Source organism: Prionailurus viverrinus, chromosome B2 (assembly GCF_022837055.1).
Source record: "Prionailurus viverrinus isolate Anna chromosome B2, UM_Priviv_1.0, whole genome shotgun sequence".
In the NCBI taxonomy this organism is placed as follows: Eukaryota; Metazoa; Chordata; class Mammalia; order Carnivora; family Felidae; genus Prionailurus; species Prionailurus viverrinus.
This window is the reverse complement of record NC_062565.1, coordinates 21,775,823-21,801,209: the sequence shown is the minus strand read 5'-3', so window position 1 is coordinate 21,801,209 and position 25,387 is coordinate 21,775,823. Positions and strand designations below refer to the sequence as shown.

Below are 25,387 nucleotides of genomic sequence, written 5' to 3'. Positions count from 1 at the left end.
ATGGATGGCCCTGGAGTAGGAACTGCATCAAGAATGCTCTCACCACCCACTCTATTGACCTGCTGGCACTGACTAGAAGGTTCAGACCTACAGGATGGTGCCTTATGCAGTCTCCCCAGCACCAAATAGAAGTATGTGAGTCATGGGAGAGAAACAAGGTTTGAAATGGAATCTGTGGAAAATGTTTCCAATCATCAGACATTTAAAACTGTGAGTGAAGGGTTCAGTTCTTACAGGAACCTAGTCAAAATGGAAGCTCTCTTGGACAGATATATACTGGAGGATTAGACAAATACAATTATAAACAAATCAGTTTCTTTTGTTTTCTTTTTGAAAAGAAAACAATGTTTTGATAAAGCTTGAAGACACTGTTTTACTTGCAAAGTGGCAAGAGGTTTTAGAATATATCAATGAAACAAGTGAAAAACCAAAGTCCAAATTTGGATATAGAAAAGGGGTATTTATTTTGGTCATTATTAAATTTATATATTAAAATGTTAAGAGAAAAATCCAACCAAAATGAATGAAATATAAAAGTTATAAAAATGAGCAATGTATTTAGTAAGGATTCTTATAATATTGAGAAGCAAGCTGTAGCAAAAAAAAAAAAAATTCATTATATTAAACCCAAAGTAGTAATTCATTAAGAGAAAGAAACACACTGTGAGTGAAAGTAAGGAATGGGCTCTTTGGGTTGTTTGATATTCCAGTTAAGGAAGAGGAATAAGTCCCATAGCAAAATGGAAAAAGAATGAACTCTTACTGATTTGGCACAAATCATGGATATGACCAACTATAACCTAAAACTTATAAGAAGCCACTGAATGAGAACCGTGGTGACAAAATAGTTTATGAGTGTTGCTAAGTCACAGATATTTTTAGAGATTAATCAGTATATTAAAAACATTGAAAAGTCCTTGAATCTTACAGTATTATATGAAAAAACTCAGTGGATGCTTTTCCAAATATGACACTAATTCTAAAAATCAGCCAAAAAACAAACTTGGAAACTAATCTTTTCTTTGGTAAAGTATCAATAATTAAAAAAAAAAAAAAACCAACAACGCTAAAGGAAAGACTGAATCATCCTCCTCATCTCTTTATAGGAAAATATTACAAAAGTGCCATCTGAGGAGACTGAAACCAAAAAACTCTAGGAGAAACAAGTACTTAAAGGAGAGTCAGAGAGCTAATTAATTAAAATGTTATTTTTATTTTTGCCATGTTTGTGATACTTGTCAACATTTTAATTTAATGATTTTAAATTTAATAATATATTATTTCTTTTATCATTTTAAATATTTAATTTAAACATTTGTATTTGCAATTTTTTATTACTTCAAGAGGATCCAAAGATGGTAAAGGCTTTCGGCTCTACAAAACTTGAATTTACCCCTGCCCTTCCCCAAATGCTTAAGAAGTGAGTTGAAATCAAGCTTCTATAAGCAAACGGACTTAGGAAAAGCTTTCTTCACAATTGTACCTCCAGTGCTTACCATGGTGCCTAACACTTAGTAGATGCTTAATAAAATAAAAATTTTAAAGAATAAATGAATATTAAAGCTCATGTTCAAATAATGTGAGCAATTATTCAACACAGAAATACATGAATGGAAAGGGGGCTAAGGGCAGGGGGATCAGGGGAACCTTCTTTCTGTACATCCTATTTTGATGTTCTTCAGAAATTCAGATTTATTGGTCTTGTGAAGAGCACTCTTCTAGATTTCAAAGGTCTAATGTTATATTTGACAGTTCCTCAAGGAGCTCTAAGTCCAGATGAGGAGACAGACACTATGTAAAATAGAGCACACTCTTCAGTAAATGTCATGGGGATGGTGAGATAGTGCAACGGACATCAGAGGAGAGACATCACCCAAAGCCCAGGTAGTTGAGACAAGTTCATGGAGCAGTATCTTTGAAATAGAGAAAAGGAGATGAAGTCAAAGATGGGAAGGACAAGGGGTGGTGGTGGGAACCTACGTGGTCTACATGGAAGGGGACAGAAGACAAATGGTTGGCATGAATGGGGAGGTTAGACAGGAAAGTGGAGAAAGGAAAAGTTGGAGCTACTTTGGGAAAATTAACTATAAGAGCCAATAATATTAGACCAATAAACTTGGTACCATCCTGAGGGTAGAAAGGGACACACAAAAGGTTCTGTGCATAAGAAGATAAATGTCTAGTGGGGTTCAGAACTCCTTGTCTCCATTTCACAGAGGAGGGCTTGGGAAAAGAGACTGTAGGCAGGGACACCAGGTGGGAAGCTATTCCATTATCTCAGGTGGGAGGGGACACAGGCCCCTGGCTAAGGAGTGAGCATAGTAAAGGAGGGATGAGGCTGAGAAATGATGCGAAAAGGGTGAGGGGAGGCTTGGGTTTCTGATTTGGGGTTTTTTTTGTTCACACTTACTCAATGTCCAATTTACAGCAGAAGCTTTTTCATGGACTACTTCATTTAATCACCAACACTACAGGAAATAAAAGCCATCATCCCCATGACACATGTGAGGACACTGAGGCTCAGTGAGGTGAAGATACTCACCACAAGGCAGGCAGATCAGCCTGTGTATGCCGCGACATGTCCTTTCCAAGTTCATGCTCTTTCCCCATACCACACAGCCAAAGGAGGGAAGAAAGAGATAAGAGTCAAGCACAGGTTCTAAGGGTGCAGCATGAAAACTGGGATGGGTTGAAATAAAGAGGCATAAAGAAGCTCTACACTGGAGAGTTGGTAGGGTTGGTGGGGAGGAGAGGAATGGCTGGCTTTAAAGGGAATCTTTTGTAGGCAACAATTTTTATGATTCCTATTTGAACAGCTGGAGGACAGTTTCTTTCTCCTTGTTCTCCAGGCCTGACAAGTATTTTGAGCCCTGGGACTTTGAGAGAATCACTCCACAGCTGTCCCTGACATTTGAAAATCTGTTCCCACTTTGAATTAAATGGAGTCTTTAGTCTCAGATATAAAAACTAGTGCAAAAAAAGGCAGTAGAGAGCAGTTTGTTTAAGCTTCTCTTCCTTGTTCCAACTGACCCTCTAAATAAAAATATACAATACAAACAGGCCTCTCTGTCTCCAGGGAGGAAAAGTCTAGGAGGTAAGATCCAGAGCCAACCAAAGTTCAGTAGTTCCGTATCTAATTGTGTCTTTCTTCCTAAAGGGCCACGCCATGGTCACACTTGAGGTTAAGCTAATGAAGTATGAATGTTGCTTCCATGTATGAGTTCTTCCTTTTCTCTGTCTGAAGCTCTGTCCTTGAGGAAAATTCAAATGCTAAGGTATGCTCATGAGAGTTGTATTTCTTCTCTTCAACAGAGGAGTAGATATTTATGTATTTCCACAATTTACATTTTAACAAAGACATGTTGACTTATTCATTTCCTGACAGGTCGGTTTTAACATCTTATGTTCATCTTCCAAAGACAACTCACTATAGAGGCAAAACATCCCCCTCTTAACAAAAATCAAAAGAGATGATCACTTTAGAAGTTCCTCTCGCTACTGAAAGTGTCAAAATCAGAGAAACCCAAAACTGGCGCTCCTACAACAGGAAGCAGACTTTGAAGCCCCTGTAGATATTCCTACAGGTTGAGGAAATGATATTAAAAGTGAAAGTTAACAATCTCAACTTGCACTGACTAGTTGAACACTGTTTTCAAATGTTCTTTTTAAATTGCACCAGTGCTATGGGGCTCACCGTAAAACACACAAATGGTATAGAAATATAACTCCTGAATATCCTTCCTTCACTGCCTATCACAGCTGATTACAGTATTGTGAAAATCATATATAAACATTTAAGCATAAAATGTGTATAGTACATATTCCAGGAATAATGTAAAGAATTCAGGTGTTGTACAGTATCACTCTGGCTCTATGCCACTATAAAATCACCCTGGTGTTGTCAACTCAGCTCAGAAACCCTTTTGAAGGTGATGAGCAATGATGCTGATATACCTACCCACAGGTATGAGGAGGTACAAGAAACATTTTTTTTCTAGGCCCAAGCAGAATAAGAATAATATCAAGTCAGTGTGAGGTCACCAACTGTCTTGATTGTAAAGAACTCTTGTTTTAATCTGAGAATGTTCTTTCTTTCTTTCTTTCTTTCTTCTTTCTTTTTTGGTATTAAAATGTCCTTTCTGTAAAAATAATTTATAGCAAGAATAGATAATTTGAGGTTTTTTTTCTTTTTAAAAAAATTTTTTAGGGGCGCCTGGGTGGCTCAGTGGGTTAAGCGTCCGACTTCGGCTCAGGTCGTGATCTCACGGTCCGTGAGTTCGAGCCCCGCGTCGGGCTCTGTGCTGACAGCTCACAGCCTGGAGCCTGTTTCAGATTCTGTGTCTCCCTCTCTCTCTGCCCCTCCCCTGTTTTTAATGTTTATTTATTTTTGAGACAGAGAGAGAGCGCAAATGGGGGAGGGGCAGAGAGAGAGGGAGACACAGAATCTGAAGCAGGCTCTAGGCTCTGAGCTATCAGTACAGAGCCCAACACAGGGCTTGAACCCACAAACTGTGAGGTCATGACCTGAGCCAAAGTCGGATGCTTAACAGACTGAGCCACCCAGGTGCCTGGGGTTTTCTTCTAATGTCATTTATCACAAAATAAAAAGCTATCAACACTAGTTTTTTAAAACCATTTACATCTTTAAGTGTACAATTAAGTGGCATCGAGTACATTTACAATGTTATGCAACCATAACCACTATTCCAGATTTTTTCAGCCCTCCAAACAAACATTCTGTACCCATTAAACAGTAGGTTCCGATTTCTCCCTCCCCAGACCACTGGGAACCTCTGTTCTATGTTCAGTCTCTATGAATTTACCTATCCAGGAGATCCATATAAGTTAAATCATATATTTGTCCTTTTGTGTCTGGCTTATTTCACTCAGCATGTTTTCAAGGTTCATCCATGTTGTAGCTTGTGTCAGAATTTCCTTCATTTTTAAGGCTGAATCACATTCTATTCCATGTATATACCTGTTTGTCTAGCTATTCTTTTGTTAATAGACATGTGGGTTGCTTCCACCTTTCCGCTATTGTGAATAATGCTGCTATGAACATTGATGTACAAGTATTTGTTTCAATCCCTGTCTTCAATTCACTTAGCTGTATACCTATGAGTGGCTTCACTAGATCATATGGTAACTCTATGTTTAACTTTTTGAAGAATTACCAAACTGTTTTCCACAGCAGCTGCATTGTGTTACATTCCCACCAGCATGCATAAGGGTCCAAATTTCTGAATATCCTCACCAACACTTGTTATTTTCCATTGTATCACTTTTTTTTTGTATATATAATAGTCATCCTAACATGTGTGAAGTGGTATCTCACTGTAGTTTTGACCTAAATTTTCCTAATGACTAACGATGACGAGCATCTTCTCATGTAGCATAGATCTTCTTCGGAGAAACACCAATTCAAGTCCTTTGTCCTTGTTTAAATTGGTGTGTTTGTTTTGTGTTGAGTTTTAGGAGTTCTTTATATATTTTAGATATTAATCCCTTACCAGATATATGATTTGCAAATATTTTCTCCCATTCTGTGTTGTCTTTTCATTCTATTGTTATTGTACTTTGATACACAATGTTTTTAATTTTGATGAATTCTATTTTTCTAACGTTAATTTTCTTACCCATGTTTTTGGTGGCATATCCAATAAACCATTGCCAAATCCTATGTCATGAAGATTCTCCTCATGTTTTCTTCTAAGAGCTTTATAGTTTCTGTTCTTACATTTAAGTCTTTGATCCACTTTGACTTGATTTTTCTATAGGTTGTAAGGTAAGGGTCTACCTTCATTCTTTTGCATGTAGATATCTGTTTGTTTCCAGCACCACAGGTTGAAAACCCTGCCATTTCCATATGACCAATCTGGGCACTCCTGTCAAAATTCACTATGTATGAGGTGTTATTTCTGTGCTCTCTATCCTATTCCATTGGTCTATATGTCTGTCTTTATGCTAGTATCACATTGTTTTGATTACTGTAGCTTCAAAGTAAATTTTAAAACCAGAAAATATGACTCCTTTAGCTTTGTTCTTCCTTTTCAAGATTGTTTGGGCTATTTAGATCTCTTGAGATTCCATATGAATTTTAGGATGGGCCTTCTATTTCTGCCAAATGTGTCATTGGGATTTTTATAGGGATTGCATGAAATCTGTAACTCCCTTTGGGTTGTATTGGCATTTTAGCAGTATTAAGTCTTTTAATACATGAACATAAGATGTCTTTCCGTTTATTTAATTTCTTTCCATTTTCTTTAATTTCTTTTGAAAATGTTATGAAGTTTTCAGCATACAAGTCTTTCATTTCCTTGGTCAAATTTATTCCTAAGTATTTCATTCTTTTTATACTGCTGTAAATGCAATTAATTTTTAATCTACTTTTCAGATCATTTACTGTTAGTGTCTAGAAATTCAACTGATATTTGTGTGTTGATTTGTATCCTGTAACTTTGCTGAATTCATTTATTAGCTGTATCAATTTGAAGGGGATATTTTTGTATGGAATTTTTAGAGTTTTATAGATATAAGAATATCACCTGGGAACAGAGATAATTTTACTCCAACCTTTTGAATTTAAATGACTTTTATCATTTAGCCTAATTACTATAGCTAGAAGTTCTGGTACTTGGTTGAATAGAAGTGTTTAAAAGTGGGAATCCATGTCTTGTTCCTCATCTTCAGTAAAAAGCTGTCTTCCACCTCTGAGTATGATGTTACCTGTGGAATTTTCAAATATTGGCCCCTGGTTTTTAAAAATTTACTAAGATATGGAACCTACCATCCTGGAACTACTATATAGGGGAAAGTGCAACAGCTTGGATGTCAGGTAGACTCAGATATAAATAAACCAACCTTCCAACGTTTCTAGGGACTTTTTGCATGGAGGGAATAATAAGCATAAAATTTACCCACTTCCCTAAACAACTGTAAAGCTAGATAAAATATATGAAACAATTATCTTCAGGAATAGGACAGTAGGCACCATGAGGCTATGGTATTTGAAACAAGGGAAACACAGATATGATCCCATTGCCTTAGTTTTCTGTTGGGGAGGAAGCGAAGTACTTTCTAAACTGTGGCACAAGACAGCAATACTCAGAACAGCAGAAATCAGGGGATGCTGAGGTAACTAGATTTTCATGGGGTCCTCTTAACTTTTTGCCCAAATGCTATTGTACACATACAGGGCAAAATTTTACAAAGCCTGACAAAGAAAAACTAAGAAGAGTTTGAGAACTGATAGAGATTCTGGAGGTCTCAGTGTGTTGGGAAATAATAGAGTTTCACCTGCCAGCATGGAGATACTATTGGAATCCAACTGAAATCCTAAAAGAAGACACGTACCAGAGATAGAACCTCTCTAGCCACCCAAGCCCACCCTAAAAAAGCCTAAAATCAGATTTTGACATGATCAAGCTGAGCTTCAGTGGGTTACTTGCTCAATAATTTTTTGTTAGCAGCTTCAATATTATTTTAAGGAAGGCAATATAATTCAAACTCTCAACATATAGTATCTACAATGCCCAGCATAGATTGGAAAGTAACTAAACACTGTAAAGGAGCAGGAAAATGTAACTCATTATCTGTTAACAGAAACACTTAGAAATGACTCCTATACTAAAAGTAGCTCAGAAGGACTTAAAAACAGCTATTATAAATATAATTAAGGACTTTAAGGAGAAGATTAACATAATGAGAGTAACAAGGTAGTCTCAGCTGAGAAATGGAACTGAGAAGCCACATGGAAATTTTAGAACTGAAAAATATATTATTGAAAATAAAAAATAGTAGATTTTGAACTTCAAGTAGAAACTTTCTTAACTGAAACAGAGATAAATAAGATGGAAAAAATGAATAGAGCCTCACTGATCTGTGTGATAATACCAAACGGTCTAATATGTAAGTGATCAAAGTCCCAAAAAAACAGGAGAGAAAAAAACAAATTTAAAGAACTAATGCCCTAACTTTTTCCAAATTTTAAGTGATCTAACTTGAAGCTCCAAGAGGCTCAAAGAACTCCAACCAGGATAAACATAGAAAAAACCATAACAAGTCAAATTATTGAGAATCAAAGATAGGAAACCTTAAGTGCATTCAGAGTAAAAGAAACATTACAGGGGCATCTGGATGGCTCAGTTGGTAGAGAATACAACTCTTGGTCTCGGGGTTGTGGGTTTGAGCCCCATGTTGTATGCAGAGATTACTTAAAAATAAAATCTTAAAAGAAAAAGGATGAAATAAAGACATTTACAGATAGATAAAAGCTGAGAGAATTCATTACCAGAAAAGATCTGCATTTCAGGAAATACTAAAAGTTCTTCAGTTTGAAAGGAAATAATAATAGATGGAATGTAGGATTTTCACAAAAGAAAGAACAACTAAAATGTCAAATATGTGGATAAATAGGAAAGATTTTTTTTCTCATTTCTTCATTTCTTTCAAAGACAACTGACTGTTATTGGAAGAGGCAATCTGTGGTAGGCTGTGAGAGTCTGTGAAAGTTCCTGCTGCATATATCAGATTTCAAGGCTTATCTGTCTAATAATATCTAATAATACCTAATATCTAATATCTAATAAGGAATAACTAATGTTGCTAAGCAAAACAGCCAGTAAGTAGGTCATGACTATAGCCATGGATACTGGAGAACTGCTCATTTACCAGCAGTAGGAAGACTGGCCTTTGTTTTCTGTTTTTTACGTTTTTTATAATGTTTACCTCTTGTCCCAAAAGTTCCAGGCCCTTGACCATGGGTTCCCTGGCTGCATCACAAAGCCTTTATATATATTGCATCCAATTCGGCCCACCACACTGCCCATGTGAGACTTGGGAGTGGGAGGAATCAATGTAAATATGCTGATTTTCATACTGCTCATTATACTGTGAGTAATAAAGCCCTGTATCTCTGACCCAGAAGTTTCATGTCTTCTGCCAGCTTTCATGAAATAATAACAGGTTAATTTATTAGCTTGCAAGGAGGGTGATATCTCTGAAACTTCACAGGTCTTAATATATGTTTAAGCAAAAAATTATGACAATGTATTATGAGGTTTATAACATATGTAGATTTTAAATGTGTATTGTAGAATAAAGAATGGAAGGGATTAAATGGACATGTACTAGTGCAAGCTTCTTACAGATGCATGCTATAATCCCTAGAGCAGCATACTGTCTAATAGAAACAGAATACAAACAAGCACAAGACACCTATGTCATTTTAAATTTTCAAGAAGCTACATTAAAACCATATGGTAAATAGAATGTTTATTTTGATATTTTATTTAAGTCAATATCTTCAAAATACTATCATTTCAACATGTAGTCACATAAAAATTATTAGTGAGATATTTTACATCCTTTGCTTATACTAATTTTTGAGAAGTTAGTGTGTATTTTATTTTTTAATATTTATTTATTTTTGAGAGAGACAGAGAGACAGAGAGGAAGGGGCAGAGAGAAAAGGAAAGAGAATCACAAGCAGGCTCCATGGCTGTCAGCTCAGAGCCTTATGTGGAACTCGAGCCCACATACCACAAGATCATGACCTGAGCCAAAATCAAGAATTGGACACTCAACTGACTGAACCATGCAGGCACCCCATAGTGTATATTTTAAACAATGAGCACATCTCAGTTATTGTAGCCACATTTCAGGTGCTAATGGAGCTAATGGCTAGCCTGTTGGATGACACACCTCTAGAGCAACCACTAACAGCATAAAAAAGAAGGGATAGCTGAAAAGCCAACAGAGGAGATAAAATGGAATACCAAAGAAATACTGTTTTAAGCCAGAAAAAGGCATAAAATAAAAAAAAGTCAAAGAATAGGTAGAACAAAAATGATTTCTAGGTATGGCAGTTCAGTCTGTCATCAGCACCAGACAGAATAGAGCACAGGAAAGGTAGGCAAGAAAACTCAAGTAGTCCAAACATATTTAGTCCCAAACCCACCCATAAAAAGCTTTGTGAATTTATTCCTTTATTATAGAGCTTGTTTATCTGTTTGCTGAAGCAGTAGAGTGCTGTAGTTAAGAAGATGGATTTGGATATTAGCCCTAGATTTGAGTTTTGGCTCTGCCATTACGTGAACTTTGGACAAATTCCCTCATTGCTCCAAGCTTCAGTTTCTTTATCTGCATAATTGATATTATAACTACCTTAAATCCGTGTCAAAAGTGCCTGCCATCTTGGAAACCCTCAAAAATATTACTTGTTTATTATTATCATTATCCAGCCATCTAACTCTAAGGACCATGAACGATGGGCTAGACACCATTCAAGGCAGCAAAGACTCAAGGTGAATGGCAAAATTCTTTTATTCGACACAGAAGTGTGACACATAATATCTGACTGTCTACTTACATGGCCACCATGAGGTGGAAGTAAGAGGTAGAGAGAATCAGTAGAGTAAATATATAAACGTTGCTATGTCAGTGTTCACAGGAGGATGTGTAATCTGTTTTCCTTGACAAAACTCAGTAACCAAGGAGCCTGGAAAAACCATGAGTATCATGAGTATAGCTCTGTTCCAATCATTCTTTCCAAAAATTAGCAAGATTTATTCTACTAGTGAATGGAAAATAAATTATTCACGTTTAAGTTAAAAGAAGAGTTTCTATTTGTTCACCAAAAAGTTTGAATCTTTTTAATCTTAGTACTGTTAGGAACCAATTAGTATTTTATTGATAGTCTTCTCCATTAGCTTCTTTTTGCAAAAGTATTGTGTTTGTTGGCATATATAACCCAACCCAACCCCTAATTCACAGAGAGTTATTCTCTAATGAGGACTACCAGGTTTTTTAATGTCAAATGTATAACAAACACTTTCCATACATATTTAATTTAGTTTTGTGTCCAAGCCTGAAACATGGCATCAGAAAGCTTCTTTTGACAGATGAGAGTCTGTGATCTGACAGGGTCTATAGTGGTCAATGCTGGGGCCAGAATGCAGAAGGTCAATCTGACTCCACCCACATCATGCAAACCCTCCCTTATATAGTTTCCTCTTCCGGTGGGTACTTAGGAGAGAGCAATTGCTAAGCAACGGTATTTCCAATCTGTTCAAAGTGTAAGGAATTGGTCACACCTCTTCCATTTTTACACAACATTCAGAGGCTCTCCAGAGAGACCATATACTTCAAGCAGGAGTGCCGACCTGGAGTCACATGTTCACTGTCAAGAGTGGCAGCCAAGCAAGGTAGCTGAGAATTCCCCTTTTCCCACACGACTTCTAAGTTAATCATGTACAAATATAAAGAAATTATCTGAGTTAATATAATGTCTTATATCAAAACTCCTTTTTATTTGTATTTCTGTATTATAAGCACTGTATATTTTATTAATAATCTCCCTCATCCTCTGAGTAAATTTAAGTCTCAAACAAATCTCATGGCAGGATCTTCTTTACTGGTACCATCTCCTGACACAGTTTATCCAAGAATAAAGAGCACCATGCAAAAAGGTGAAGATAAATGTTTGTTGATTGGATTTTCATGAAGGTCTAAATTTGGCCATCTCTCACTTTCAATTTCTTCTATTTAAATTTGAAATCATGATAGAAAAATAGGCAATAGTCATTTTCAGGCATTCACAGAAGAAGAAATACAAATTACCAATAATAATAAAATACATAATAAGTGAAATACATAATAAAATAATACATAATGAAATACAAATACATGAAAAAATAAAATAAATAATAAAATACAAATGACCAATAATAATAATGTGAAATATAAATGACCAAAAAAATAGCTCAACTGTATGAACTATAAGAAAGAAATATAAATAAAGACAAGGAGAAACCAATATTTATCTACTCAGTTGATGGAAACAATTTTGAAATAATAATGCCTAGCTGCTGTTATATTGTTCAAAGTACCTGGAAAACAATATGGTAGCATGTACCAAAAGCCTTAAAAATTTGGTAATTCTTTTCACCAAGCATTTCACTTTTAGGAATTTATGTTAGGGAAATAATTATGGATGCACAAAAATATAACAATAAGGAAATTCACTATAGCATTATCTCCTATTATTTAGTGATTAATAGTCTAAATGTCTAAAGCTTAAATTGATTAAATAAATCATGGTCAATCCATATGACCATGGATTAGAATATGATACAGTTATTAAGGATTATGTCTTAGAAGAATTCTAAATGACCAGTGTAAATACTGTAGTATGTTACAGTATGTATGGTTTATACAATATGACCGTGTGTGTGTGCGTGTGTGTGTGTGTGTGCATGTGGACTCAAAGAAGATTTCACAAAATTTCAGTAGGGGTTATTGAGTATGGGTATTGAAATTATGGACAATTATTTTTCCTTTCTCCCTAGCTTCCCTGCCCTACCTCCCTACAACAGAGGGTTATTCTAAATATCTCCAAATCCTTCAATTAGAATATATTCCTTTAAGAATGAGAAGCAAAAAGAGAGAAAAGGAAATTGTGATATACTTTTGGAAAAAGATGACATCACGCTTTGCTAACTTCTTTGAGCATCATAGACTCTCAGAGGAGGGACAAAGCTCCTTTGCTTTACTTGTAAGGGCCCATGAAATACAGAAGCCCAGTCACCAAGGCCAAAAAGACAAGCTTTCTGGGTCATCTTCATTCTCTGTGTCATCCATTAAGTCTAAAATATTTTACTGAGTACCAATTATGTGCTAGGCACTGGGCATATTAGAGTCAGGGGGAAACAGAGAAAAAAAAATAGAAGGAAGGATGGGAAGGAGAGAGGAAGGAAGAAAGCTTTCCTGACACATTATGAGGGAATCTGACCTCAATCGAATGATGGCTTATGAGCAGTGCTGTGAAGAAGTGAGGTCCACCGGCTGCATAAGCCTACTTAGGGGACTTGCCAGGGTCAGAGCAGCTTTCTCCAGGAAGCCAGCATTAAGCTAAGCTCTGAAGGAAACATAAGCATCAAGACGAGGAAGGGGATAACAGAATTCCAGGGCAAAGTAATAGCGTGTGCTGGAGATGCTGGGCAGGAAAGAGCCGGGTTGCTATAGGAACTGAGGGCTGGCAGAGATTGGAGTAAGGAAAACCAAATCAGACAAGGTCTTGTGGACACACGCAAGGGGCACCACTGAAAGGCCTTGGTCAGGGTGGGGAGGGGTCCTTCACACATTTGCATCTCAGCAGGAAGACTGGGTGCCAATTGGAGCGTGGATTTCAGAGAGGCCTGGGGTGGATCCTGGGAGACCATGAGGAACCTGTCTAGGGTGGCAGCAGTAGGGACAGACAGACACAGATGGGATGAAAGACTCTCATGCAATCAAATGGAAAGCCCTTGGTGACGGACAGACTATTTTTAAGTGACTTCATCTTTGACTCCCTGATGGGGAGTCTCCAATCTTATAGTTCAAAAGCTTGAGCAAAGGAAAGACCAGCTTTTTGAACAAAAAGTGACAACTCAGGGCCATGACTTCTTAACACAATTAAATTCCAGGTGAGCAGAGGCCACAGCCATGGAAAGCACTGTTTTGCCTGAAAAGTACAAAGTGCCTTTTCCCTTGCTTTATTCATCAATAACCTTACAATTGGAGCTGACATATCCAGGCTTCAAAGAAATAGAAAAGACCTCAATTTCTGAATATTAAGCAGCTTGCCATGAAATCGTCTGACCCTTTGTTTCAACAGTGTCCAGTGGAGATAGGAGACGTGCCATTCATTAGACTCCTTTAGGGGCTCGCCATTTTACTGGCTGCCTTCCATGGCCTCTCTCTTCTGGACTTTGAAGGTCCTGTTCTTCTATTGTCACTTCACATTTCTAATGGGAAGATATTCTTCTAATAAGATATTTATGTCCCACATAGGTCCGTCCATTTTGTCACTGGCCATGTGGTATAGGCCTGGCTTTGGCTGAAGAGCAAAGTCTACAAGCAATTTCCAAGTAGTGGGGTCATTTGCTTTGACATCACTGGAGGGGAAGATAAGGAAGCATAAAGGCACCGTAATAAAGACACCTTTTTCTCAGGAGTCAAGAACTTGGATCTGAAGCCTAACTGTCTGCTTTTCAACTTGGCCCTACCACCTGTGATTTTGAACTTGTTACTAACTATGCCTCAGTTTCTTCTTTAGAGAACGAGGACCATGATAGAACAAGCCCAGAATCTCTAAACTAAAATCTTTGAGTACAGATGTATTTAAAATTTTTTAAGTTTATTTATTTTGAGAGAGAGACAGAGACAGAGTGAGCAGGGGAAGGGCAGAAAGAGAGGGAGAGAGAGAATCCCAAGCAGTCTCCATACTGTCACCGCAGAGCCTGATGTAGGGCTTGAACTCATGAATCATGAGATCATGATCTGAGCCAAAACCAAGAGTTAGATGCTCAAACAACTGAGCCACCCAGGCGCCCCAGTACAGATGTATTTTAAAATTCAGAATTTCTTGGGGTGCCTGGATGGCTCAGTTGGTTGAGTGTCCAACTCTTGATTTCAGGGCAGGTCATGATCCCAGGGTCATGGGATCAAGCCCTGTGTCAGGCTCTGCACTGAGCATGGAACCTGTTGAAGATTCTCCCTCTCTCTCCCTCTGCCCCTCTCCCCCACTGGTTCTCTCTCTGTCTCTCAAACAACAACAACAAAAATTAATAATAAAATAAATAAATTGTTCAAATTTCTTGACTTTAGAAAAATAATAAGTTTTATATTTTATAACCACTTTCAGTGGGGTCTGGTGCAAGACCCATTACCCACTAATCACTCGCATTAATATTTCTGCAATGAAACCTAGGTGGGTTAAATTAAGACTATATAATAGACTAAACAGGCTATTAAACTGAGTAGACTATGAACTCTCAGTTTAGATCAGACTTTTTTTTTACTAAAAGAGTTTCAAAAAAAAATCTTCCTTTTTCAAGACTTTGGGATTTCCACATTGTAGATGGGGGATCATGGAGATACAGCTGCCCCATAAAGCTGTTATAAGGATGAAATAAGTGACGGAATATATATCAAGGTGCTTAGAAGAGTATCTGGCACATAGTAGGTGTCCACTTGGCTATTTTTTTTATTGCAGAGGAGAAAAAAGATCTCAAAGATCATTATTTGTGATTATTTATTTATATGTTGAGGTTACTGCTGAGGAAGCTTACTACATCAGGGACTAGAAAGCTCTCCATGACAACCTCTCCAGAAGAATTCTAGGTGTATTCAGCAACCACTTCCAGGAGAAAGAAGTCAAGAAAATCTCCAGGGATCTGATGCAAAGACAGACACATTATTTTATTCCAGCTGCCATCTGCCAGTCCATCAAAATGGGCTCTCAAAGAATTTGGCTTGAATGTGATGAGTGCAAATCCCATGATGGCCAGCAGAAAGTTCAGGAAGCAACCACAGTTGGATGTACCTATTGAAGCCTGAGCCTAGGGCTCTGCTCATGATAGGAGCAAATCAGGTAAAAGAACTCTCTTCATTCTTCACCCCACTTCTGGTTTCCTCTCTAATGCTTTTCCTTCAGTCTATTAAAATCACTTCAATCTTAGGGGAGCCTGAGTGGCTCAGTTGGTTAAGCGTCTGACTTTGGCTCAGGTCATGATGTCATGGTTTGTGAGCTCGAGCCCCGCATTGGGCTCTGGGCTGACAGCTCAGAGCCTGGAGCCTGCTTCAGATTCTTTGTCTCCCTCTGTCTGCCCCTCCACTGCCTGCACTCTGTCTCTCGCATTGTCTCAAAAATAAATAAACATTTAAAAAATTCTTAAAATCACTTCAATCTTAGTCAAATGAAGTCTTGAGAGCATTCTCAATTTGAGGAGAGTTATAGCTACAAGTTGGTCATTGATACCATGCTATAGAGAATTTTGGGGCGATGTGCATCAGTGATTTCAGACTAGACCTGCATCTTGGACCATGATATTCTGCCTTAATCAAAAAATGCCATTTGTTGCCCTTTCGTTATTGTAAATTGATCAGATTGACCTGGAGAACCCACCTCTTCCCAGGCCAAGGTACAGATTCCTCAGACAAATAAAATTCATTTCTGTTTGTACTTTGTCATAGAACTTACAGACCCATTTAGAAACCAAGTACTTTGCATATTAAGCCCCACAGAATAATGATAATGAATATAAATATGATACTACATGAGGCAATAATAAGGAAATGGGGGGTAAGAGTGTTAGGGTTTTTTTCAGATAGTCCTGCTACAGTTTATCTGTTGAAACAAACAGTTATTGGAAAGACCTGATGAGCTGCCTCATTTGTCTGGGGCAAGTAAAACAAAGTTTAGTATACATATGTAATAGTCAGTTGAAAATATTTCAGAAAACTCAATCCCATTTTCTACGTGAAACCCAAGCAATTTTTCAAGAAGCAAAATCTCTTTTATTAAACGACAGTACTAAACAAATTTGTTGATCGTCATCTCCTTCCACTAGAAAGCAAGCTCACTGATAATAGGGACTTTGCTGCATTCCCAGTGCTTGAGACCATATCTGGTGTGCTAGAGTGCTTAATAAATACTTGCTGAATAAATAAGTGAATGAATCTGAAGCAAGTAGACAAATAGTTGGATTTTTCCTTGTTTTCTGAAGAAAGCAGGCTGTTTCTATACTTTTCTATCAGGTATATACACATAATGTAATGGTAATAAAAATCCAAGGGGTTTCTTGGATCTCACATTTTCCCTGGGATGAGTCTTCCAAAAGTCTGGGAGATACTACGGAAAAACTCAGTAGTTGGCACATGTAGCCCACATAACAGTGGCATGAAAATAGTTAGTGAAACCTCAGCAGGCAGCTCAGGGGGCTGCTAAATGATGTAACACAGGAAGTGGCATGGCTTCCTGACTTCTACACACTGGGGAGTCATTTTTAGTTTGCACTCAATCTGGAAGCCAAAAGCATGAAGAGATCAAACCTCACTCATCCAGCTATAGTGTGGCAGAAACACAGACACAGACCAAAGTGGCAGTGCAATACAACAGGAAATTTTTGCTAATAGAATAAATATCTGAGGGTCATTGAAGGAAGAGTGGCCATAGTTGAAGACAAGGGTTGATGAAGACACATTTGCCATTGGAGACAGTGCCACATCATCAGCCCTCAGTGATAAAGGAGAGTTAGGGCTATCTGCCACCTGCTGGCACATGAGATGTAGATAAAATTGGCCTGAAGCCCCTTCCATGTACACAGAAGTGCAGTGCCCACACCAAGATTGAATCACTTTCCCAAGGGAATTGTATTCCCATGTCCTCAGAGTCTCAGCTTTTATTCTGAAAATCTCTGCTTAAACATCAAGAGTTTTCTTCTTAAGAACACTTCCAGGGCAACCTGGGTGGTTCAGTCAGGAAAGCATCCATCTGTTGATTTTGGCTCAGGTCATGGTCTCATGGTTTGCATCAGGTTCTGCGCTGACAGCGTGGAGCCTGCTTGGGACTCTCTCTCTTCCTCTCTCTCTATTTCAAAAGTAAATAAATAAACATTAAAAAAAGAACACTTTCAGTGATGGCCATCCTGATAATAACATCTTACCCTGCAAGAAAATAAAGGCACCATCCATAAGCAAACCCCTATGAAAAGAAAGCAGCTTGAAACGCAGAGGAAGGGGATTACAAAAAAAAAAAAAAGCAAAATAAAAAGTACAGCTTCTTTGGTTAAGATTGGTAAGGTGTTGGAAGTCAATATGAGAGCCTGACGGTATATTTAGTTACCATTTACATCTATAAAAGCGTATTTTACATAACTATCATAAATGGATTCTAATTCTATTTTATAGTTCAGAAATAGGACATTGTTAATGAATTCTTTTGTTGTCTTTATAAAGCTTCTAGTTAAAGAACTCCTCAAGACATTTCGGATTGCTTGAACTTGATGAGCCATAGCTGATGATTTCAAACAAATCCTCATTCTCAGTAAGCAGAACTCTGTAGAACAAGTGGCTCACTCTGTATTCCTATGTGGGTCTACTATGTGTTATACAAAATGTCTATCATTTAGCACAAGAATGTTTGGGAAAAACTAAGATGATTTAAAAACAAAACAAAACTGAATGCCACAGACCAAATCTTATAGAGTAGCAGAGGTTCTCGGACTGTGGCCCCAGACCAGCAGCAATGGAATCACCTGGGAACTTGTTAGAAATGCAGGCTCTCAGGGCCCACCCCAGGTTTCCTGAATCTACAACCTAGAAACTCTGGGTTTAGGGCCTGGCAATCTATGTATTAACAAACCCTACACCTGAAGCTGATGCCCACTCAAGTCCAACCCCCACTGCCATTTCCAAACGTCAGAACAATTCCTGATTTATGCTTCTTTTCATCACTAGGTCCTTTGCTTCACAATCTATAGCTGGATCCTCAGATGGCATGTTGGCAGCCACTTACAGCTCTCTGTCGGGATACCTGCTCCCTGCTCTGCCATCCCGGAACCTTCCACTGGTGTGTTGGCTATGCAGTGCTATGCATGAGTGGAAGGGCTTAGCCTCAATTGTTCTCCTCATTCACTGGTCAGAGTTCTCTCAACACCTTCTAGAGCACTCAAAGGTCCCTAGGGACAGCCTCCATGTTCCCATCCTAGAACTACCAGCGGGCTTATTAAAACACAGTGCCCACCCCCATCGCAGAGTTTCTGATTCACCTGGTCTTGCATATAGCCCAAAGAATTTTCATTTCTAACAAGTTCCCAGTTGAAGTAGATGCTGTTGTCTGGGGACCACATTTTGGTAATCACTGTTGAAAGCCAACATCTCTAAACTTATTTACAGATGAGTACCTAACAAAACAAAACAAAACAAAAAAATCAACCCAGACCTCCCCCTTCCCCAAATGGCTGCTTTGTGATGTCTCCCATGAAATCCTAAATACCCATCAATTAAGTCAATGTATTTTTTTTCACTGGTAATTAAGTTCCACTTACTTCAAAAGAAGTTTTGAGGTAACTAAAGTTACCTATCAGCAGAAACAGTCAATTTGTCTAGTGAGCTCAGAGAAATGCTTTTCCTCCCAGGGGAAATAGTGTACTCTGTTTACTTCTCCAATCTGCTTGCCTTGGCCCTGACTCTGGTTCTCTTAAACTAAGTTGAGGTGGGAGGCAGGGAACCAGGGTTGATAAATTTTGCCGTTGTGATGCAGAACAACAGAGGTAGTGGAAGAGGGGGACAGACTCTTGGCTTTGAAGAGAAAGTGGGATGTGACATTAATCATCCCTCCAATGACCAAAGAAATTAACCTTCCTCCACACCATCTTAAAAAGGAGGCCCTCGGGGGACCTGGGTGGCGCAGTCGGTTAAGCGTCCGACTTCAGCCAGGTCACGATCTCGCGGCCCGGGAGTTCGAGCCCCGCGTCAGGCTCTGGGCTGATGGCTCAGAGCCTGGAGCTTGTTTCCGATTCTGTGTCTCCCTCTCTCTCTGCCCCTCTCCCGTTCATGCTCTGTCTCTCTCTGTCCCAAAAATAAATAAACGTTGAAAAAAAAATTAAAAAAAAAAAGGAGGCCCTCACTTCCCCCTCCTTCGCCACCCCTTTCACGAAGCCAAACCTAGAAATAGAACACAGCTCAGCTCTCAGGGCCATTCCCTCCACCACACCTCCAGAGGCCACATCTGCTCCCGGAACAAACTCTGTTCTCACAGCTGCACAATTCACTGCTGAAACCTTAACCCTGAGAGTGGGCTGGAGCCAAACGGGAGAAAATGCCAACAGGGCAAAAAACCTCATTCCAGATTCCAAATGTTATTCTGTAGCCCTCCAAATGCCAAATGCTGCCTGCTGGCACTCCGCCAGGTCCCTGGTCCACAGCCCACATAGGAGCCTATGGAGACATGGGGGTACTGTGGTGTTGCTTTCCTGAGTTCACCACTCCACCTGGGGGTGCAGGACTCTAAGGGGGCTGTTTGGAGGGGGACCATGGCATAAGGTCATGCATCACTTGCTGGTTCCTCCCCATGAAAGTGGAACATCAACATCCAGCCTACCTTAGACACAAGCTATCCTCACCGTGCTCATTCAAGTGTCAAAGGTCCTGGGGGAACAGTATTCAAATGCAACTCACAGCGGTTCCTTGGGAGAATAAAATATGAGAAGTGAAACTGAACATTCACCCCTATAGTGAGAGGACAGAGAGGACCCGGAAGGCCCTTTGCATTGGGACTGCTAGTTTTCTGTGGGTCACACGCAAGGTCTCTCATGGAGGGTGTCACGGTGGTCCTCCTCCTTATCTGGACTCTGATATCTCCCAGCAGCAACAGCAAAGCCTGGCCCCCACACACGGTCTGCCGGGATGGAAACTTGGAAGTGTTCTACCAGAGTTGTGGTAAGGTCTTTCAAAACATCATTGTTTGTGTTTATGGGAAAATGAAGGCCCATGGAAGGGGCCACTGAAGTGCTTAGTTGGGGTGGGGAAAGGATGAGGGGCCCAGGGGCTAAACACTTTCTCCACTTGTAGTGGGTCTGCAAGGTGATTCGAGAGCCCTTGGGGGAAGGAGGGGTGGGAGGTGTGAGTAGGAAACAGCCCAAAGAGAGCCACGAAAAGGACATGAAAAAGGCCTTGAGTCTAAATGGAGCAGTTCATTAATACTGCAGAGCCAGAAAACAAAGAAAATGACTAAGGAGTCTACCAAATCCTGACACCCCCATCAGCTCAAAATTAAGAAAAGATGTTTTCAGGGCACCTGGGTGGCTCAGTTGGTTAAGTGTGCCATTTGGTTCAGGTCATAATCTCACAGTTGGTGGGTTCAAGACCTACATTGGGCTTTGTGCTGTTAGCTCAGAGCCTGGAGCCTGCTTTGGATTCTGTGTGTGTGTCTCTCTCTCTGCCCCTCCCCAACTTGTGCTCCCTTTCTCTCTCTCTCTCTCTCTCTCTCTCTCTCTCTCTCCCTCCCTCCCTCTCTCAAAAATAAATACACATTAAAGATTTTTTTAATATAAAAAAAATAAAAAATGCTTCCAATAGTCACCACCACCCCAAACTGTATACCTGGGCTATCTTTCCAGTTTATTTAGTTTGCAAATTGAGTGAAAAGATCACATATGCCCAAAGAGTAGATTCCTGCCCTTTGTATGACATTCCAGAGCAGTGTTGCTCATGAATTCAACACTTACCTGATCTCTCAATGCCAGGGTTTTGTCCAGAGCCAGACATAACCAATGAGAATGAGCCATGGTTATTACCCCAATGGGACATATGTCTTTGCTAACAAAAAACACAATCTAATCAATAGAATGCAGGGAGCTGCTGCAGTCAGAGTCAGAACCAACACTTTGGAGCAGAGTACCACAGACTGGGTCTTAAACAACAGATATTTATTTTCTCACAGCTCTTTGGCTGGAAGTCCCAGTTCAAGGTGTCAACATGGTCAGTTTCTCCTGAGGCTTCTCTCCTTGGCTGGCAGATGGTCATCTTCTCCCAATGTCCACACGTGGTCTTTCCTCTGTGCCTTTTTGTCTTATAAAGACACCAACCAATCTTATTGGATTGGGGCCCACCCACAGGACTTCATTTAACCTTAATCACCTCTTTAAAGACCCCATCTTCAAATAAAATCACATTCTAAGGTACCAAGGGTTAGGAGTTCAACATATGAATTGGCAGGTGGGGAGCAGGGAACAATTCAGTCCACAAAGGGGGCCTGAGTGGGAAAAATGAACTCAACCTCAGGATCACACCTTGAATGAACATTAGAGGGATAGGTTCATGAAAAAGTATGCCAGTATGAAATATGACACTTTGGAGGTAGACAGGAAGCAAAAGGCAGTTCTGATTGGAGGAGTTAGAAAAAAAATGCCCTTTAAGTATTTATTCTTTTTTTTTTAATTTTTTTTTCAACGTTTATTTATTTTTGGGACAGAGAGAGACAGAGCATGAACGGGGGAGGGGCAGAGAGAGAGGGAGACACAGAATCGGAAACAGGCTCCAGGCTCTGAGCCATCAGCCCAGAGCCCGACGCGGGGCTCGAACTCCCGGGCCGCGAGATCGTGACCTGGCTGAAGTCGGACGCTTAACCGACTGCGCCACCCAGGCGCCCCCCTTTAAGTATTTAAATTGGCCCCATGATAAGCTGGGGAGTAGTGGAGATGTTGCATTTGAGCAGATAGCTGATCCTACAATTGCCACCTCAGGAGTTTCCTTGGAGAGGCTGGGATGCTCAGGCTGGCCTCCAGAACCATTTGTCCAACTTGACTTCACTCTTTTAAAAAGAAGGAACATTGAACATTGAAACACACAAAAACATTTTTTTTTCTAATGTAAAAGACAATGAATGGCTCAATGCTATAGGACTTGATCTCATTACTCTTGCTCTTCCCATGGGAATGAGATGCTTTCTGCTGGCATGTTGGTGCAGGATAAGAAGAGAGCCTTGAGATGAATGGGCTGCTCGGAATTTGTTTTTCTAATTCATCCTCCCATAAAAGGTTGCCATGGCTGATCCCTCCCCCAGACCAGCCTGCAGCCTGCAGCCAAGCCTGGCACAGCCTTTCAAGTCATTGCCAAGAAAAGCAAGAGAAGTGGATGCACCAGGAAAAGAAAAAAAAGCATATCACCCGCCTCTGGGGATAACTCCTCCCTCTGGGTAGCTACTCAATGGAGTCAACAAATGTCGGCACAAGTCTTGCTCTGGTCACTCAGGGAAAAAGAATGAAAGAGACACAGTTCTCATCAAAGGGTAGTGGGAAGATCAGACAACTAAACAATAGGGGAAATGCTCTATGGGAAGCGCCAGAATAGAGGCATGCGTCATGCACCGGGGGTCATGGTAGTTGGAGAGGGTGAGGTTGGGGATCTTAACCTACCAGGGAAAGGGTCATCAAGCTTGACCTCAGCCTCAAAGAATGATAAAAATGGTAATTATAACACCTTATGTCCTTGGAAGGTTTACATGTGCCAGGCACCATGCTAAGTTCTTCCTAGGCATTAATATTTTACAGATGTGTAAGTGAAAGTTAGAAATGCCAGGTGACACTTCCAAGGACACACAGGTAATAGTGGCAGAATTACATCTTGGGGGCACAGAGAAGGCATGAAGTCAATATCTGTGGAATTAAAATGAGTTGATCCCAGGCCTGGCTGACTCTAGTATGCTTTAATCTCCTGCTATGTGAAGGCAGGTGGGGTAGAGGTAAGGGGTAGGAAGGATAACTCTGGCACGTGTGTGACAGCAGGGAGATGCCAGCAGGCAGAGTTCAGGGCACTGCAGAAGGACTGGAACACAAGAGAGGATGAGAAATGAGGTAGGGAATGTGGGCAGAGCCCAAGAGTGATGGTGAATTTCATGTGTCACCTTGCCTAGGCCATAGGACACCCAGGGAACTGATTAAACACTTTCAGGGTATGACTGTGAGAGTGTGTCCAGGGGAGATTAGCACCAGAATCAGTGGCCTGAGAAAAGCAGATCACCCTCCCCAGCGTGAGTAGGCACTGTCCAGTCTGTTGAAGGCCTGAACAGAAACAAAAGGTGGAGGAAGGAAGGACTCACTCTCTCAGCCTGACTGTAAGCTGGGACTTGGATCTCCTGCATGTAGCTCTTCTGGCTTTCTGCCTCTCTCTCAGGCCTTCAGACACCACCAGCCTTCCTGGGTCTCTTGTTTGCAAATGGCAGATCATGGGGCTTCTCAGCCTCCATAATCATGTGAGTCAACACCTTATGATAATTCTTTTTCTATTTTATAGATATAGATATAGATGATATAGATATAGATATAGATATAGATATAGATGATATAGATGATATAGATAGATATAGATATTTCTCCAGAGAAACAGGAGAACCCTAATACAAGAGACGTGGTGGAGCTGCATCCCTTCGGCAATGAGGAGATTGCATTTTGGAAAGATTTCCTCGGGGAATGGGTTGGAGCATGGATATTAGATTGAAAGCTGTTTGAGGCCACAGCCAGGATGTGTAGGCTATAGAATCAATAACCCAGGAAAGAAATGATAAAAGTCTAAACTAGTATCATATCAACAGCCTCAACTTGGGAAAGATTCTTGGTATACTTTAGGATCAGCAAAAAAGAAAGCAATGCCCTGGGGGCTTCTCCAAAGGTGAGCCCTGCCTCATCTCTTGAGAGCCATTGAGCTATCAGGCACTGAATGGTCACATACCCCTCCCGGATGGAAATATTCCTCCCTTTAGCTGCTGGATTCATAACAGGGCAGCTCCCTCACCCCCAAGACGTTCACATTGTTAACATAGAGCAAAGGCCACGTGTTGTGACCCTGTATCCAACCCTGGTATCCAGACATCCTCAGTGCATATCAGGGCTTCTAGAATCCCTACATTCACACAGATGTGGGGATGTCATCCTACAAAAATAAAGGATCTACTGTTTTCTGAGTTTAGTGCTTCATTATTTTCCTTCTTGTTTTGTTTTATAATTTTAGTGGGAGGGAGAGCTTTTAGGCTGGACACTGTTCTAAAAAGACAAAAATCCTTTGGGAGAAAGAAAGAAGCTCACAAGCAGTTACTGGGCTCTGAATACTGATTAGGAAGTGAGCACGATTTTCTGAAAAAGCAGAAGTCCTGCTCTGTCCAACTGTTCATGCTATAGTAAAGAAAAGAGTGGCAGTCTTTACAAAAGCAGAAGAAGGAAGAGAAACAGCTGGGGACCTTTCTTTTGTTAAATCATAAGACAATCTCCACAGCTAGCAAAAGCCCAGGAACTTCACTCCATTCACATGCCACAAATGTCCACTGATGTATTTATTTATATGCTGCTTCTATCACACTATGGCATCGGGTGGATTACAAAAGTCCACAGGATTGGAGGATGGAGGTAGTGGGAGAATCAGGAGGAGGGCAGGAGGGGAATAATAAATCCAGGAGAGGTCAGGACACATACAACAGATGAGGCAATGTCCAAGATAAAATATGGGGGTCTGGGGTCAGGAAACCTCATTCCACCCCTTGGGCAATACTCTCTGCCTCCTGTCCTTGATTGCAAAGTGGTGTATGAGTTTCCTATGGATGCACTAATGGTTACCACTTTCTGGCCCAAAATGACATACATATATTCTTTTAGTGTTCCAGAGGTTAGAAGTCCAAAGCCAACTTCACTTAGTCAAGGGCCATGCTCCTTTGGAAACTCCAGGGGAGATCTCTTTCTTTGTCTTTTCCAGCTTCTACAGCTGCATTCCTTGGATCACAGCCCCTTCCTCCATCTTCAAAGCCAACAGTGTCACATCTTGCTGCAACATCTTGTTGTTACATTGCTTTCATCTATGCAAGATTTCCCTCTGCCTCCTTTTTAGGACACTGGGATTAGCATTATCTTCCTGTCTCAAGGAGATTTAATCACACCTGTAAATTCCCTTTTGCCACATTAGGCAGCATTTGCATGTTCTGGGGATTAGGACATGGGTATCTTTGGGAGCCATCATTCACCCCTGACAATAGGGATAATAATTTTACCTACCTCTCAAAGGCTATGTGAGGATTAAG

General features: G+C 40.0%; 1 protein-coding gene across 3 annotated transcripts in view; it reads left to right on the top strand.

Moving 5' to 3' along the window:
• The first annotated feature begins 20,066 nt into the window (after positions 1-20,066).
• The window catches only part of LY86 (lymphocyte antigen 86), a 61,525-nt gene continuing 56,204 nt past the window's right edge, over positions 20,067-25,387 (top strand). For all 3 annotated transcript variants that reach the window (XR_007152484.1, XM_047860603.1, XM_047860602.1), the window contains exon 1: positions 20,067-20,262. Coding sequence is in view for 2 of the 3 variants with exons in the window: in XM_047860603.1 (XP_047716559.1) it covers positions 20,136-20,262 (127 nt within the window). In the remaining variant the exon portion in view is untranslated. The remainder of the gene's footprint in view (positions 20,263-25,387) is intronic.